The sequence below is a fragment of the Leucopleurus acutus genome, assembly GCF_964270905.1.
Source record: "Leucopleurus acutus genome assembly, chromosome: 8".
In the NCBI taxonomy this organism is placed as follows: Eukaryota; Metazoa; Chordata; class Mammalia; order Artiodactyla; family Delphinidae; genus Leucopleurus; species Leucopleurus acutus.
The window spans coordinates 47,082,960-47,101,350 of record NC_139151.1 but is presented as its reverse complement, the minus strand read 5'-3'; the positions used below and the strand labels follow the sequence as shown (position 1 = coordinate 47,101,350).

Sequence of the window (18,391 nt, the reverse complement as noted above, 5' to 3'; positions counted from 1 at the left end):
GTTTGAAATCAGGAAGCATGACACCTCCAGCTTTGTTGCTCTTTCTCAAGATTGCTTTGACTATTCAGCGTCTTCTGTGATTCCATACAAATTTTAGGACTGTTTTCTCTATTTCTGTGAAAAATGCTATTGGATAGGGCTAGCTAGCATGGAATCTGTAGAGTGCTTTGGGTAGTGTGGACATTTTAACAATATTAGTTCTTCTAATGCATGAGCACAGAACAGCTTTCCATTTATGTCTTCAATTTTTTTCATCAGTGTCTTATAGTTTTCAGTGTATAGACCTTTGACCTCCTTGGTTAAATATATTCCTAAGTACAGTTGACCACTGGAAAACATTTATATGTATATTTTTTTCAGTCAATATATACTACAGTACTACATGATCCACAGTTGTTTAAATTTGATTAGCTAATATTCCATTGAAGTTTTACATCTATGTTCATCAGGCATATTGGCTTCTACTTTTCTTGTAGTGACCTTGCCCAGTTTTATTATCAGGATAAAGAGTTCGGAAGTATTCTTTTTTGCTTTGGAAGAGTCTGAGAAGTGTTGGTATTAATTCGTTATGTTTGATAGAATGCACCAGTGAAGCCATCTCATAAATTGCCAGTGCTGTGGATCTCATAAATGCAAGCCTTGTTGGTGTTTTGGGAGCCCATCCCTTGTGTGGGAGTCTTAAAAGTTGAGGTGCTAAATGTGGGATCCAAAGCCTTCACTCCTCAGGGAAAAGCTGGAACTGGACATTCCCTCCCAATTGTTTGGTGCTGTGCTGGGGTGGAGTTTATGGTGAAAGTGTGTCTCAGCCTTACCTACGTGTTTTGATGTGGGTATTTCTGTTCTCATTCACTTGATGTGTAAGGGTTGCTCAGCTATGACTACATTTCCTACAGAGGTAATTGCTCCACGTGTAGCTGTACATTCAGTGTGCCTGTGGGACAAGGGGAGTTCAGAAGTCTCCTGTCACCTTGGTCAACCTTCGGTAAATGCTCCTTCTACTGTTTGTGTCTTATCTTTGGTCAGCTCTTCCAGCTAATCCTCACAGGGCCTAAGTTTTGCTCATACTTAAGGACTATTACCATTGTCTCCTGACTGATTTGCCATTTCCTTCTTTTGTCTCTCAGTACAGCAGCCACAGTGACCTTTTTGCCAACAAAAGTTCTTAAAGAATCCTCTGCTCAACATGTGCAGTGGCATCCCAGCTCAGAATGAAATCCAAACCTCAGCATGACCTAGAAAGCCCTGCCCACTGCCACCTCTCTGACCTCCACTCCCACCAAGCTCCCTCTCACCCACTCTGCTCAAGCCTTCCTGGTATCCTTGATGCTGCTCAGAGAAGCCAAGCATAGTCTCCTTTAGGATCTTTGGTCTTTCCTCTGCCTGTGTATGTGGGGAGGGCAGCCAGTCACCACATCTTACCATCTTGCTTCCTCACTTCATTTGTCTTTGCTCAAAGGCCATCTCATCAGAGGCCTTCCTTGATAACTTATAGAAAGTAGCACCATACTCTGATCATATCAGTCTATCCCTTCACCCTTTTTTTCAGAGTACTCATCATGTCATGAAATATTTGTCCACTGACTATTCTCACAAGAACATACACTCCATAAAAGCAGAACTTTTTTCTGTAGAAACACGTTTATTCAAATGACGGGCAGGAAGCAGTGGCAGCAGGGGGTGAGGGTGGCCAGGTGGAGGCTGTGCAGATTAGCACTGCTCCCCTACATCCCTTGTGACCCTGCTTTGATAGCCACCCAAGCTATTGGCATCAGGGTCAGAAACACTTTCCCTCCTCTCCCAAACTGAATAAATAGCATCCCTCTCCCGAGAGCCGGGAGGAGACTCACGTGCTGAGCTTGGTGCCCTGTCACAGTCCACAAAACCTTTGTTTATTGTTTCTCACACCTAAAACTACTGGCTCACAGAAGGCTCTCAAAGTGTCAAGTGGATGAACAAAGTAAATTTACTTTCATCTTAAAGAAAACTCTTCCTTGGCCTGTATGCCCTCTGCTTATTGTCCTTTACCTTTTTTAGTTCATAACCAAGCTTCTTGATACCTCTACATTCTTCCCACCTCCTCGATTCCATGTAATCTGTCTTCGGTCCCTGCAATGCCTCGGTATAGCTAGGGGTAGGGTTTAAATTCCTACCTGCTCAGTCCAATGGGCAAGTTTGAGGCTTTATTTCACTTGAGTTGACTATTCCTGACTTCAACTATGTCCTTGACATCTCTTTATTGGTTATTCTCTAGTTGACTGTTCTTTCCTGGTCTCCATTAATTCTTTACTACCCTTTAATGGAAATATTCTCTGGGACTCATCACTGAACTCATCCTTAGCCCACACAGTTGTTCCTTTGGTAATCTTGATCACTGTGCTGTATTCTTCCACATATTTTCCATACTTTGGGTTAATTTCCTTAGATTTCCAGAAGTGGGATAACAGGGCAAAGGATACAAATATTTTTATGGCTTTCTGAAAGGACTAATTTACAGTGCCCCTAAAAATGATGAGTTGCTAGTTTTCCCTCCCAGGAGTGACAGGATTTGTACAGTGAAAATAGGTTAAACGTATAGATGCAAAGGGGCAGAAAACTCGAGTTCTATTCAGTGAAGAGAAAATGCCTGAGCAGAAGTACCTAGAATGGAGGTGTGAGAAAGGTTGAAATTGAGCATTGAGCCATACAAGCACACTGAAGGGTTCCAGCAGTTAAAGTGCAGGATTGAAGGGGAGGGGCTGGAGCCAACCAGACAGATGAATCCAGCATGTGATGGATAATCCCCACCCTTCTCTGGAAGCTACAAATTGAGGAGAAAATTGTCAAGTGGCGAAACTTCGTGAAACATGTATGGTAAGGCTACAATTGAGAAACTACGCCTGAGAAGCTGCTTGTTAATTGTGAAACTAAAAATGCCTGTGGGTCCTTTAGTTTCCCATAACACAGGACAAGTTTCCTGGGCAGTTCCACTTACCTTCTAAATTTCATATGAAAGTAGAACTCCTGCCGATGAGTGGGAGCCCCTCTTCTCTACTGGGTAGCCGGCAGGGAATCTTGTTCTCCTAAGCACTTCAGACCAGTATTCCTCCTGTCTTCAGTGGAGACTCCTTCCCTCCACCTCATTGTCAGCAGACCAACCCTTCCCTGAGGGTTGAAAACATATCTTACCTTTGGCTTGGCAACTGGCAGAGCTTGGGGGTAGTGTACACTGGCTTCTAATCTGGAATGATAACAGTAAAGATCTGAGTCTCTAATTGTCTACTATCTGCTGATGTAAACTAATCCATGACACTCACGCTGCTTTGTGTTGCAGGGATGGGGTGGGCGTGGCTTCAGGGAGGAATGCATTCCATTAACCTGATCTCTTAGTCTCTGATATGAACAATTCCTATTTTCAAACTTATGTGCTATACAGCAGTTGAAGTCCCCTAGCTAAAACCCCACACCCAGGTTATTCATCTGGGTACATTTTCTAAAAGTATAATTGCTGGGTGAAGGGTAAGAACTCTCAAGTCTTCTGACAACATATCACCAAAAAAAAAAAAAAAACAAAAACAAAAAAGGTGTACTGGTTTATACTCACTTCAGCTTTAGATTAGCAATCAAACTCTGTGTACTCTTGCCCATGCTGTTATACAGATGCCGTTTGACAAGCAAAATGGCATCCTCCATAACAGTATACAGCACAGTGGTTATGGCAGACCTGGAGCCAGACCATAAGGGCTCAGGATTGCAGCTCAACCACTTAGTTGTTAAGGATCACACAGTAAGTGACTTACCCCAGCCGCTAGGCCTGTACCCTTATCTATAAAATAGGTATAACAAAGGTGCCTCATTCACAGACTTGATTAAATGAACAATCTGTCCAAAAACACTCAGAACAGCCTTACACTTGGAAAGCACTGTTGTTTTCATTTGAATTTTTCAGTTACTACTAAACTCTTTTCATTGGTCATTAGTATTTCATCTTTGGTGAACTGCTTTTTTAAATCATATCCTTCCCCTTTTTCTATTTGACTGAGATAGTCACCTGTATTTTCCTTCATCTTTATAGTTCTTTACATTTATACTTAACTCACTTGGAATTTATGTTGGTATTATGTTGGAGGGAATTCCATCCCCCTTCCCCAAATAGATATATGATGCTAGTAAAACTGGCTTATATAAATACTCTTTTGAAATGCCATCTCAATCACAGAAACACCTGTTATTAGGTTCATTATTTGTATGAGAAAAACACTTGTTTCTCCTTTACTCACACTTACAATATACACCAGATGTGTGGGTTTTCCACACAAATTTTAGCACAAACCCCATAGGTTACGGGCTCAGTCCCACGAGATTGCCTCCCCCCACAAGACTTCAGAGGCCAATTACAAGTCCAGGTTGTCACCTGTACTCCTGACTGATCAGCTATAAATCAGGGCTCCTGTGACTGACCCCCTTCTTGGTTTTGATAATTTGCTAGAATGGCTCACAGAACCCAGGAAAACACTTACACTTTACCAGTTTACTGTATAATAAAGGATATGATAAAGGATACAGATGGACAGCCAGATGAAGAGACACATAGGGCAAAGTCTGGAAGAGTCCCAAATGCAGGAGCTTCCGTCCCCATGCAGTTGGGGTGCACCACCCTCCTGGCACGTGGGTATGTTCACAACCTGGAAGCTCTCTAAACTCCTTAATATTAGCATTTTTATGGAGGCTTCATTCACAAGGGCACAACTGATCATTAACTCAGTCTCTAGCCCCCTCCCCCTTCCTGGAGGATGAGGCTGCAGCTGAAAGTTCCAAGCTTCTAATCATCTCTTGGTCTTTCTGACTGGCCCCCATCCTGACGCTATCCAGGAACCTATCAAGAGTCGCCCCATTAGAACAAAAAACACTCCTATCACCCAGGAAATTCCAAGGGATTTATAAGCTTTGCGTCAGGAACTAGGGTCAAAGACCAACTATTAGAACAAAAGATGCTCTTAGCGCTCGCCTATCACTTAGGAAATAATAGGGGTTTTAGGAGCTCTGTGCCAGGAACCAGGGACAGAGGCTATAATATGTATTTTCTATCATTTCACATGATGCTATTTCGTTCGTCTTCCTTTTACGTCAATATGACACCAGTTTATCGTACCTTTATCGGTCGAAGCAAATTGTCATTCCTTGATTTGTACTTTGGACCCATAGTGATGCAAATTCTGTCCACCATGAATTCCAAATTCTACATTTCAATATAGTTGTCAAAAGGTCAGCTCCTAGCAATAGCTGTTATGAGCAGCAAACACTGGCGTGGCCATTCCTGCACGTGCCTCTGAAGACTGCTGGCTGGGCTCCTTGGGATCTCTCCGAGTCTTTCCTCTCCTACAGCAGTGCCTCTGCCTCCTCCAGGTAGGTGACACCTGCCATCAATGAGTAATCACACAGAACTGAAGAGCTTTTCAGTGGCTACCCCACTTCAGGACAAAAATGATGAGAGAAACGCAGACTTCACTGCCTTTTACGCCGCCACTGAACTAGATGGCAGCGCCAGTGCAGTGTGCTTGATGCTTCCATTTGAAGTGTTCTTGAAATGTCAAGCAAATCAACTGCAAGTTCTGCACATCAGTGCAGACCCCGGAGTCCAGGTTCGCGAAGGAGAGAGGGGGCTGCTTACTTCTCTTCTGATATTTCTTTACCTCCACTCCAAGCCAAGGTCACAATAACCCAGTGCTTATTTATCAAGAGCACAGGACAGCTGCCAAGTGCCCAGGATCAAGGCAGACGGGCAGGCGCCTGACTGCAGAAGGCTCAAACAGGTTGAGGTTTAGCTCCCCAGGTGATTCTCACACAGAGACTTATTTCAAAACCAACTTTGGAATTAGCTTTTGCAGCAGATAAAGGAAAAGCTCTTTGGAATGAGAACTTATTAGGAAGTGAAGCTTCCATAAAGCTTTGACCTTGCTTTTCTCTCCTTCTAGGTGTATGCCTAAACCCAGCTTAACCTACTCTGCCTCAGAATGGTCACACCTGCCCCAATAGTAACACCACAGAAAGACCTTAACTTTTGACAATGTGGGTAGTTTCATACAGCATAAAAACTACACCTGCATGCTGCATCAATTAACAAAGGGGACATTTCCTAAGTGCTTATAGCAAAATTAGACTAAAATACTAGCTAGAGACTTAGAAAACATTTCTGGTTGGTGACACACTAAATAGAATGCCACTTCTTAGTAAAAGCAAGGAATCAGCTTGAGGTTTTCTGAGAGAGACTGCATGGAAGATGATACAGCAGCCTTTCCATCCAGAGCCTATTCAGACTGCAGAATTCTAGGTGTAGTCAGACCCACGGAAGGTAGCAAATGTGACAGAACAAAGATCTAAGCTAGATGCAAAGGCTGTGGAGCCATCTTTTCTCGAGGATAAGATAGATGAAGTTCACCTGGCTGAATGCTGTGGCCTTTCCATATACTGTGAGCTAGCCACTGCTGAACACACAGGGGCCACCCTCCCCTGAAGGGAGCTCCCTCCCCTGAAGGGAGAGATTCTGTTTTTCTCCATGGAGTGCTGGAGAATAAGCATTTACATCAGTACTCTGAATTCTCAAGAATTTGGAAACATGTTTATTAGTGACAATAAACAGGAGAAGAGCCTTGGAATTACTTTAGTTCAAGGAGAAACTTATCCCATAAAGGCCTGCTTTCCAGGAGTAATGTTTTGTTGGCTCGTGGAGAAGTAAAAGATTCCTGCTCTAACATAAGGCCTCTTCCTAAATATGGACTCTCACAGTCAATGGTTAAGAAAAGTATATCTTAATATAATGAACAATAATAATGAGATGTTAAAAGGAAAAATTTTGCAAATGATCTGGGATGGGTTAGCTGCCCTCTGCTAACAGTCTTAATCTCTTTCTGCAGCCACTACCAACTTGTTAGCTGGGTAGTAAGATGGCGGGGGCATATACAGGTTTAGAACCTGATTTAGTTATGTATTTTTTTATGTATTCAACAGCTGACTTACTTCACTTACTTTTTTTTTTTTTTTTTTTTTGCGGTATGTGGGCCTCTCACTGTTGTGGCCTCTCCCGTTGCAGAGCACAAACTCCAGACGCGCAGGCTCAACGGCCATGGCTCACGGGCCCAGCCGCTCCGCGGCATGTGGGATCTTCCCGGACCAGGGCACGAACCCGTGTCCCCTGCATCGGCAGGCGGACTCTCAACCACTGTGCCACTAGGGAAGCCCCCACTTGTTACATTTTGATTAAAGTTAACATGCTCATGTGTTTTGCAGGAGGTGGGAAGTATGCTTCATAGGAGAAGACCATCTGAGAATAGACAGTGGTCATCAGGCTTGACCACAGAGGGAAATAATTCCCTTTTCAGTTTATGCACAGACAGAACAATGGACCATGAAGCAAAGACCTGATTCCAATGTCTGTTAGCTTGTCAACCTGAGCAAGTTCCTTATTCCAATCTGTAAAATGGGTAAAATGTGGATAATACTAATCCAACAAGCCCAAAAGTTTGAACAATAAGATGGAAATGTTTATGAAGGATTTCACAAACTTGAATATGTTGAAAAAAAAAAAAAGTAGTATAAAAGGAACAAGCCATAGACCTCAAATATAACATCCACTCAAACACCACCAGGAGAGACAAATCAAAATCTGTGATGATGTTAAGGAAGTTAACTTACAAAAGTACATTTTCCAGTCTGTATGAAAATGGTTTAATAATAGTGAAACTTAAAAAGTGGTAAAATTAACAATGTATATTGGTTAAAGACTATGTTTTCCAACCATGGCAAATAGTATGCAGACATTTATCAATGCAAAGCTTTTAGTCCCTCTATCATGTACTCTGGATCCTACTTACTATTCAACATGAAACACGATACAATCAGAGGTTTCTTTGGCAGACATAATCACATGCAACAATAGGTCAAATTCAAAGCATTTTCTCCCTTAAACTTACCTGACCGAAGGCATCTGATCAAAAGACAAAAATGAACAGTTTTAATAAGTAGTTCAGTTTCTAGAAGGTAACAAAAGTACCAAGATCAAGCTTCTTGGAAGTTAAGTTAAAAGAGAAATAAATTTTACATTTTATTAAATCATCAAATATAATCACTTGGGTATACTTTTATTAGCAAAAAATAATAATACCAATGATAAAGAAAAGAGGAAAAAAGTAAATGTGCCTCAGACCAGAATACCATAACAAAAGTTTTGTGGAAGCTGCATTTTATTTGAAAATCCACCCATTTTTGCTAACATACATTTTAATATTGTAAACAAAAATAGAATCTGCAGAGACAATGCAACAAGTATGCTTAACTCATGTACAGAATTGCTTTCCTACAACAAACTGTCCTTCTTAAGGCCCCTCTCAACCCAAATGTTAAGATGTATTTACACAAAGCACCGATCAACAGTGCAGCTTAATTCTTCGTTAACTAAACTCTTGGCTAGACATTAACTTTAAAGATACTATTTCCCCTTATTTAAAAGGTACATGATCATAACATGGCATGAGCCAAATAAAAGGTTCAAGGATTTTGTCCCCTCCCCTCCCCCCATAACACCTCCTAGAGTTTTACTGAAAAGAAGGAAAGTCTTGAAGTGAAAGCAATTCCTCACATTCATTTTGGAAAGGCCCTAATGTCAAATGGAAAATAATGACATGCCAAGCACAAAGCAGTAAAGTCCCTTCCCAATGCACTAATGCTGAATTTAAAATGTAGTGCTTTTCCCAGTTCTGTGAACTGTTCCCTTGCAAAATCCTAGGCACAGAATTGACTATAAGGATTAATGCATTTATAATGCTTCCCTAAATCCCATAGAAACTGAGAATTCTTAAGCGATTCAGACCTATGGACTTGCCTTAAAATATTTAGTGCTCTGTATGTCAGCTGAAAAGCATTCTGAATCAGATTCATTCTTATGGATAAAAATCAAACATACTGTGTACATCCATACTCATTTTCATAAGGAGGTTTGATACAATATTAATGTTACGTAAATTGATAATCATAAATAAATACAAATACTTAAGGAATGTCTACTGCAAACTGAATATATAATTTTTTAAAAAGAAAAGTTAATTTTAGTTACTGTTTCTGTATCTGTGAGGACTGGAGAAAAGAAAGATACTGCATAATTAAGAATTATGATTTGATCCCCCCAAAAGAGTCCTGTTGCATTACAGTAAAGGACACAGCTCTTCTCTCCAGGCAGCTTTTCCAAATACAAATTTCACTCTTTCCAGATAAGGGCTTTTCTTGGTAGGTTACTGATTATGGGTATTAACAGGAGATGAAAGAACTGAAGAATTAGTCACCAAAAAGACAGTCTGAATTCATGGCAATTCTTGGCTTTATAAACTGTATTGATACGTTCTCCTATCGACTAGTCCCAATTTCCTTCATGGGCCTTCATTGGGTTACTGTAGCATTCTAATGAGAGTTTAAGAGACAGCAGTTTGGATTTTGCTGGAAGTAAGTATTTGCTGCTTGAGCACTTGTCTTTTTGGAATAATTCCATTCTCTTCCATCTAGTTACATAAACTGTATCTGGGGGAAAAAAAAGAGTGTAAGTTAATTCACTGCATTGTAGGATATCTTCTCATAAGTAAAAATGCTTTGTGCCTCTTACTATTCAACTTGCCTGGAAGTGTTCATGGCATGCTTATCACAAACCCTGATTACAAAACGAAGTCAGTATTATCAGCTTATCATGAGCCAGAACTCAATATTTGAAGCATAACTACAGGAACTTCCAAATATCTTTCTAATTACTAAAAAACCAAGGGATATGGGAAGAAAGAAGATGAATGATTTTTCCATGACAAGTTCAGAAAATCTCTCCATGAACACAAATATTCCACATAAAAATCTCATTTAGGCAACAAGCAAAATTTGAAATATTATTTCCAAATATTATAATAAAATCAGAGATAATTAAGGCAACAGTAATATTATGTTTACTAAAAATTTCTGATATAAATCAAAATCTGAAAGATCTACAAAAGAATACTTTTCAATAGGGTGTCAACTAGTCACTCAGATATTTCACTCATGATATCTTTATCCTTTAAACTGCTCATCCAAAGACATTACTGAAATGATGTGCTAATAAACTGTTGTCAGATCAGAAGAGTACAAACTCTCAAAGATCCAGAAGGTGTATCTACACTGGGGGCTATGGCATCAAGAAGAACAAATGACATTGTCTTCCAGGAAAAGAGGCAGTGTGGATCAAAAGCAGAATCTTTCTATCAAAAAGGGCACTAAGTATTCACTTGCCTTTAATTTAAAAAAAATATATAAGCTGTTTTTTGGGAAAATACTACTATTTTAAAATGAAAAAGGCATACATAAAAATATAACCCTTTAAAGAAATTGTTAAAATGAATTCTTCACAATGAATCCTGGCCATTATGTTAAAACTAAAGATGCTCCTAATAAAGCTTGAATCCAGTGTGTAAAATTGTGTTGTTCTGTATAAATCTTTTAAGACCGAATAAAACACCCAGTTTTTAACGGGTGGTGTTTGAGCTCATCCATCTGCTGTGCACAGTGGATGCTTATATGTACATATGTGAGATGGTCCTTTGATTTCACATCTTCTAATAATGTTAAAGATATTTTCCAAAAGTTCTTTGTCCTTATGCCCTGTCTTGATCTATTCTTCACCTAAAGAACAGAGGAGGAGGAGAAAGAGAGGGAAACTAGAGTCCTTTAAAGAAACAGAGGAGAAGAGTAAATTGTGCTTAATGTTTGGTAATTTTTAAAAGTATTGATATTTAAGTCCCCATCTCCCCCAACAAGCAGCAATACCTAAAGTGATTTATAAGAAATCCTCCAAAGAGAGCTCTGCAAAAGGGTCCTTTCCTGAAGCTCTGTGAGGACTGTGACTGGAGGGGCTGGATGCTGCCGACAGCTGGGGGAAAAGAAGACAGAGAGAGGGAAAGAAAAAAAGATCTCAGAATGACAGAACATGAAAGCAGAAAATGTAATGAAAGAAGAAGTGGTTTTTGTTTTGTCAACTTTAATAAATATAATGGCAGCCCTTGCAGAAGGTGGAATTATTTAAACAAAAGTTTCAGTCACACGTCTAGATAAAAGGGTATCCAATGGCATGTGTTTTTCAGAAAACAAATTCTTGTTTCTGAATTCCAAAGGAATAAAGTCTTTTACCCAAAAAGGTTGAAATAAGCTGACCCATGGTTAAGACTTTTATTTTATGTGTGTGTGGGAGAGGGGAAGACGGGAACCACAGCCTAATTGTGAGCCACAGAAGATGGCTTCCTGTGTCCAGGCTGTCTGTCAAACGGTGTGTCAAATCTGACCTCAGTCCAGACCCAACACATCTAGCTGCAATACCCTTTCCTTCCTTCCTCATAAGAGGTGGAAAGTCCTGTTCTCAGTGTTTACACTTTTTTGACATGGAGTTGTCTCCTGCCTGTTTATCTGGACATGCCACAGCTGATGCTTATACTTTGGGAGGTAGAAGGAGCTTAGAGGTTATCTGGTCCAACTACCTGCATACTGCCCTGAATACATGGAATACTTAAGATCTTTGGTTCAGCTTCCTGTTAGAATACATTCACTTGATTCTTGGAATTTGCTCCTGTTGTTTAATTTGAATATACAGTAAGGCAAGCAGACTGTTGAACTCCATAACGTATCTTTAGTAACCCTAAAGTACCAAGATATTCATTTCATATATGTATCTCCTTCACCGAGCCTACTTTAAGAGTATTTTAAACCAAATATGAGCCATTTTAGTTTGGAACAAACTTTTAATTTTTTCCTCCTCCTGCATCAGATTGCAGAGGCATGAACAGGAATGTTCAACTGAGCATTAAATCAAAGTTAAGACTAAGTAGAAACAGTTTCAATTCATACCTCAACATTCGAATTCCTATAAAGGATTTCAAGGCTCAAAATCTGTCTTTGCCGGGTCAAAGTGATCTCATTTCTACCTTTTTATTTTCTTAAGAAAAGCACTATAAAGAATGAAGAGCCAATGAGTTTTCAACAAATATTACACCACAAGTATGTGCAATTTGTTGTTTTGGATGCCAAGATTAATTTACAGGTTTAGAAATCATCTTCAGTTATATTAGTGGTTGAGTCATTTTCTTAATCCATACATTGTTCTCAGAAATAAATGTTCAAAGACAATGGGAAGAGACAATGGAAAAGTTGATGGAATTACACAAGCAGCTACAGATGGGAGGACAGGACAGCAGGTCTGGGTTTGGAGATTCAAGTATCATACGTGCTGAGACAGAATAAGGTGCAACTTATTAGAAAGACATTTCCTCCTCACCTTTCAGACCAACCAGGATGACCATTCAGAAGCGAAATGATTTTAAGTAAAGTGATCCCTGAGCTGGAGGGAGTTTAAGATTAACTGGGTTTTTCTCCAAAACAGATTTTCTTTTTCATTTGAAGTTAAAAAACAACAACAAAAACCCCCTGCTTACTGCAGATAGCTAAGCATCCAAAATCAACAGTCTCCCATGAGAGCCCCACACTGAAACATCTTCTTAAATCAAATTTTCATGAGGGCAGCAGTCTGAAGACCTGACAGTCTCAGGGGAAAATGTCCCTGAAGAATATGGTCAAAGGGAGCACCAGAATTCTGTTCTTTTCCATATGTGAGCATACTGCTGGAGAAAAGTCCTGGAGGCTCAAAAACAAGGTTGAAGAGGATCAATTTTCCTTGAGGGAAGAAGTGCTAGTTTCTAACTAATACTTCTACTATTCTGTTAAATTGGCAAAACAAACATATACATATGTCTTATACCTATAAAAAATATGTAGCTAAATTAAAACATGAGAAAACAAGACTTAATATCCCTGCAGTAAGTTTCATATCATCAACATCCATTTCAAGCAGATGAAACCTTGGCCCAGACTGGACTGGTTGACTGCAGCGAGTGCCAAGGACTGAGCCATGGAGCAGCCCTTCACCAGCGGGCCCCACCCCTTCCTGGCACCTGTACCGAAGCATAGGCACATCTTGCACTGGTGAGAAGGTAGTCAGCTCAGCGAGTAAATAAGGAAGCAGAAGGAAAGGAAATATACTGCAATCGCCCAGTTAATGCTCAAGGAAAGAAGGAAGAACAAAGTACACAAAGGAGTAACAGGATCCTGGTGGGTGAGAAGCAGCAGGATTTAAAGAGCCTGAGAAAGTCAAGTTAACCCTCCTTTACTTATAATTCTTGGGAGTAGATTAAAGAACACGTAGGGTTGCTACGTACTGGAGGATAAGGAATTTAAAAAAATCCAATGACCATCATTAATTACAATATCACCATATTTTACAAGCCAGCATAAGACAAATTATAACTGACCATTCCAGTAAAATTCTACTACAAATATGCCAACACACACACACACACCAAACAAAAGAAAAAGACTTTCACTCATTTATTTCAAGTAACATTCTCTATACCAAAATTCCCACAGAACTAAAAAATTAGTACAGCTATCAGTTTGTTCAAATTAAATCGACCTACCTCACAACTAAATATGCCATTTAAACAAAGCAGTCAGTCTCACTAGTCTAATACAGACATACTTAAAGTCTTCTCATTTTATAGGAAAATGAAATACTGAGAAGCAGTGAAAGAAGAGCCGCAGATAAATAAAAATACTAAAATGTACAAGTAATTGATGATGGCAACTCTCAGCTGACATTCCTTCACCCACTCCCGCCACTCTAATCAACCTTTAAAAAAAATATGTTGAAATAGAAAAAAAAAGAATCTAATGTTACCAAAAATCTTTGTTTTTATCTCCAGAGCAAAGATTTTTTTTTTTGGCTGTAGTGTGTGTTTAGTATAGTAAAGACAAGAGTACAGAAATCATAAGTTAACTTTATAAAAAAGCAAACATACAGAGAATAAAGGAATTTTTTTTTTTTTTTTTTTTTGCGGTAAGCAGGCCTCTCTCACTGTTGTGGCCTCTCCCGTTGTGGAGCACAGGCTCCGGGCGCGCAGGCTCAGCGGCCATGGCTCACGGGCCCAGCCGCTCCGCGGCATGTGGGATCTTCCCGGACCGGGGCACGAACCCGCGTCCCCTGCATCGGCAGGCGGACTCTCAACCACTGCGCCACCAGGGAAGCCCAATAAAGGAATTTTTAAAAAGAATTCTATCAGCACACTAAAGATCATAAATAAAAATGGTTACTCCTTCATTCTACTCCCATTCAACACCAAAGAAAGAAAATTTCATGTTAGAACAGGAAAATAGCATCAGTCTCAGAAAGTGAACCTAGTGCAATTGAAAGCTTACGGGAGAATAAAAGACTGGGTATTTAAGGACAAACTTGGCTGTGCTTAAAATTCTTAGTGAAGAAGCAAGGTGCCACATCTTTACATTTGAATTTGCATCCAAAAGCCTGGATAGCAAATAGCAATGCTGTAAAGACTCATTTTGTCTTTCTTGAAGAAGCAAAGTTAACATCTTAGGAAAAAATGGGCGTATTTCCTTTGCCTGGGATGAGAGAGCAGTTTTATGGAAAGGAATCTAATCCTGGCTCTTTTGTAAAATGAGGTTAAGAATATCAAGACCCAATACCCACATCCCCGTTAATGGCTGTCTTGAGGATTAAAATATACAAAAAGCACCCTGGCATATGTTAGTCACTCAAATATTAGTTCAACCTTCCTTACCACCTACAATCAAATGCTCATCTAGTCTTACATAATAGGAGCCACTCTGTCTTGTCTGTGTTGATCTTATAAGAGTTCTTATTTTACCATCAACCAGTCACTTGTGCTTCCATATTATACTCACCTTTAGGTTACTCAGATGTAAGAAACATATTCTCCCTGTCTCTTGTTCAGCAACTAGCAGTGACTTACACATATTATAAGCATTCTATAACATGCTAAATTAAAATGTTTTTTGGTGATAAAACAAGCTCTGTATAAAAATGTCACCAAAGTCGGATATTAGAAGTATTAGAACTTCCCTATTAATTTTTACCCTTTTAAAATGTCTATTTTTACATGTTATTTAATGTACATATTGTTGTAGGGATATATAAATATAAATACACTGAGGGTACATGCTTAAAGAATATTTTCCTGATATTGCTGTGCAATGGAAACATTTTAGAAACCTCAGCCCTACCTAATATGATTTCACAGAGATGTCAGATATAAAACTGAGCACAGAAAGGTATGTTGTTTTTGAATAATGTTAGACCACGGCCAGACCACTGAATCCAGATGCACAGGGATATAAACATATAGTGCTGCATTCCAAAATTTTATACTAAAGATAACGCTATTCTCAGCTGCCTCTGTGAAGTATAGCTAAAAGAGAGGACTTCTTTCTCTACTGCATAAGGTAGAGGGCCTGTCCTGTATGTTGAGTCTAGTGCCTTTTGATAACTGCTTCTTGGGTTTATGCTTAACACAACCCATCTTGGGCTTCTGCCCATCAATAACATCACAAAGTTACGCCAACCTTACTCCTGTCACCTTCAAAGCACTACTTCATCTTGTCTTACGGGCATCAAACAGTGACCTAAGAGGATTTCTCTTTGAATGTGTTGTTTCTAAACCTCTCTACTGCTACAGTCCACATAACTTAAAACTATTAACATAGGAGTGACATTATTCCAAAATGGCATCTAAGTCATCTCCTTAGAATTATGGCAACCTAAACCGACAAAGAGTTAAGGAAGACCAAATTGGAGAGAGGGAAATAGATCAGAAGATTTCCTAAACTCATGGGAGGAAATACTATTAACTGACCTAAGCCAAAAATAAACAGCATTTCTGTATATCAGAAGTATTTGCAAGGGTAAGAGAAGTCTGTTTAAAGTTCCATTTGATGGATGGAAATCATGAAAACTGGCTCAGCTTATTTGAATAAAATGTTCACTGCTCATTCATATTAGACTCTTACCCCTTGAAAACCAAAGAAAATGAAAAGCTGTAACGTTTATGTCAACTGGTACATAAGGAGACAAAATAATAATTACATGTGCCTACAATGCACCACTTATTTGCTGTTTATTGAAAATATGGCACGTTTGGTTAAAAAAAATTTCCAAACTGTGTTCCATATATGAGCTTGAGGCTACCTGCTTTTACCTGATTTATCTATTGGGCTTCCACTAAAAACGTCTAAGACAGAGTTCCTTAGACTTAGACATTTTCAAAAGAGGTTTGCCCCTCCCCACAAAAAGAGACTTATAAACTGTATTAAATTGGACCAAATAAAGATTTTAATTACTATGAAATAAAGCTTGGTCCTTTAGGGTAACACCACCTCCACAAATGCTGAGCCAATTCAGGTGCTGCTGACAGAGTCCTCAAGAGCGGTGTGTCAGGTTCCTGTAAAAAATGTCCAGCGTCTACACCTCATGTGGATGATTCAGGCCCTAATGCAGACCGTGCTCACCCAGCCTGCCCCATCCCCACACCACAGTGACTACCCTAGCCTGTGGTTCTCTATGAGTTTATCTGATGTCATCAGATAATAGTGAGTCATGATTAAGGTTTCAAAATAATGAAGTATGAATTATTATATTTACAATAAAGATAATTTGTAACACATGGGAAGAAATATAAACTGTATTATTATAAATCAGAAGTTGGGAATAGGGACACCTCATGGAATAGAAACAATTTCTGAAAATAGGGCAACCTTGTAACATCTTCTTCTAAAGACAAAAAAGGTTCCTTATAATCATCAATAAAAAAACATAAACATCCACATTCCTAAGTCAATTACAAATATTTTCATTTGGACCTTTCAACAAACTTATAAAGTACACAAGGTAAAAATCACCATTCTATATATAAAGAAACTGAGGCTCATCAAAGTTACGTAGACAATTTTCTCTGAAACACCCGGTTAGTGAGGAGTCGAGCTGAGAGTCTGTTGAACTGTATCCCCTAAAAAGATATGCTGAAGCCCTGACCCCTATGAATGTATGTATGAATGTGACCTTATTTGGAAATAGGGTCTCTGCAGCTGTAATCAAGTTACGACAAGGTCATTAGGGTGGGCCCTAGTCCAATGACTGATGTCTTTGTAAAAAGAGGGAAAGGCCATGTGAAGACAGAGACACAAGGAGGATGCCATGTGAAAGAGGCAGAGACTGAAGTGCTGCAGCTCTAAGTCAAGGAATGACTGGGGCTACCAAAAGCTGGAAGCGGCAAGGAAGGATCCTCCTCTAGAGAATTCAGGAGGAGCGTGGCCCTACTGACACCTTGTTTTCGGACTTTAAGACTCCAGAACTGTGAGAGATTAAATTCCTGCTGTTTTAAGAAATCGAGTTGGTGGTACACTTTGTTACAGCAGCCCCAGGACACTAATAACAGACTCGAAAGCAGATCTGCTGACTCCAAGGCTGGTGCTTTGCTTTCTCTCTAAAATCTGCTATCTCAATCTCAACTCAGCTAGAATTCATGGCTATATTTTAATGTACAGAAAAAAGTTTAAGAGTAGAGAAATAATTTTTTAAAAAGGACTTCTCTAGTAAACGTTAGACAGTCAATATACCTGTGTGCTTTCTATATTCACAGTGCCGTACACAATCACTGATGTTCATCATGAGGATTTTGAAGAACTTCACAGTCACCCAAGATTTTATGAATATGTTCTAAGTTTTGTTTAAAACAAGAATTAGATTTCCACCTTTTAGAAAAAATGTTCTCAGCAAAAATCCAGTGAAAAGGCCTGGTCGTACATGTTGTCTTATTAACAATAATGGTAAGCAGACAGGACTCCTCGAATTTTTGTTTTGACTGATTTGGGTATGCCCAGGGGACTGCAGAAACATTCTCACCTATGGTCCTAAATCCCAATTCCCAAAGTAAATCCCCTCCTGAGATCTTCTACTAAGCTAGGATGAATGAGCACAACACACTGCTGACAAGGAAAAAGGCTTTCACAGAAATGCAGCTGGGCAGATCAGCTGACAGAGAGGCACTGCCAACACCCACAGTTAACATACCAAGAAAGTAAAAAAACAAACAAACAAACAAACAAAACTAAACTAAGCCTAAAAGCAAAGAGAGCTATTAGTTCTTATACACGGGAAAGTCATTAAAAGGATTTTTTTTTTTTTTGGTAAGACTTGAATTATTCCAATATCCAAAGCCAACAGTGCCCCCATTTACATCGGTAAAAAGCACTCACAACTAGCCATTGTGTCCTTTCAGACACTTAACTGATGTCATACTTACTTAAATTTGGCCAATACAAAAAAGACCCAGCAGCCATTTTACATCTTTAACCACAGCCTCCATTAAAAAAAACCCTCAAAGCCCCCCAATACCAATCAAGAAAACAATAAAACTTTTAATATGCTTATTTTAAAAAATAAATCCCCAAATGTAACACTCTACTATGGTTTTCATATTGCTTTTGGGAAAACAGA

General features: G+C 39.3%; 1 protein-coding gene across 12 annotated transcripts in view; it reads right to left on the bottom strand.

Moving 5' to 3' along the window:
* Positions 1 to 6,649: 6,649 nt before the first annotated feature.
* Positions 6,650 to 18,391, bottom strand: part of PICALM (phosphatidylinositol binding clathrin assembly protein) — a 108,387-nt gene continuing 96,645 nt past the window's right edge. For 4 of the 12 annotated variants that reach the window (XM_082845322.1, XM_082845326.1, XM_082845328.1 and 1 more), the window contains one exon: positions 6,650 to 9,543. In XM_082845322.1, the coding sequence (XP_082701448.1) occupies positions 9,529 to 9,543 (15 nt within the window). In that variant the 3' untranslated portion in view covers positions 6,650 to 9,528. Of the gene's footprint in view, positions 9,544 to 10,010; positions 10,913 to 18,391 lie in introns of those variants that run through there. The other 8 variants (XM_082845330.1, XM_082845332.1, XM_082845329.1 and 5 more) reach the window with 2 other exon arrangements.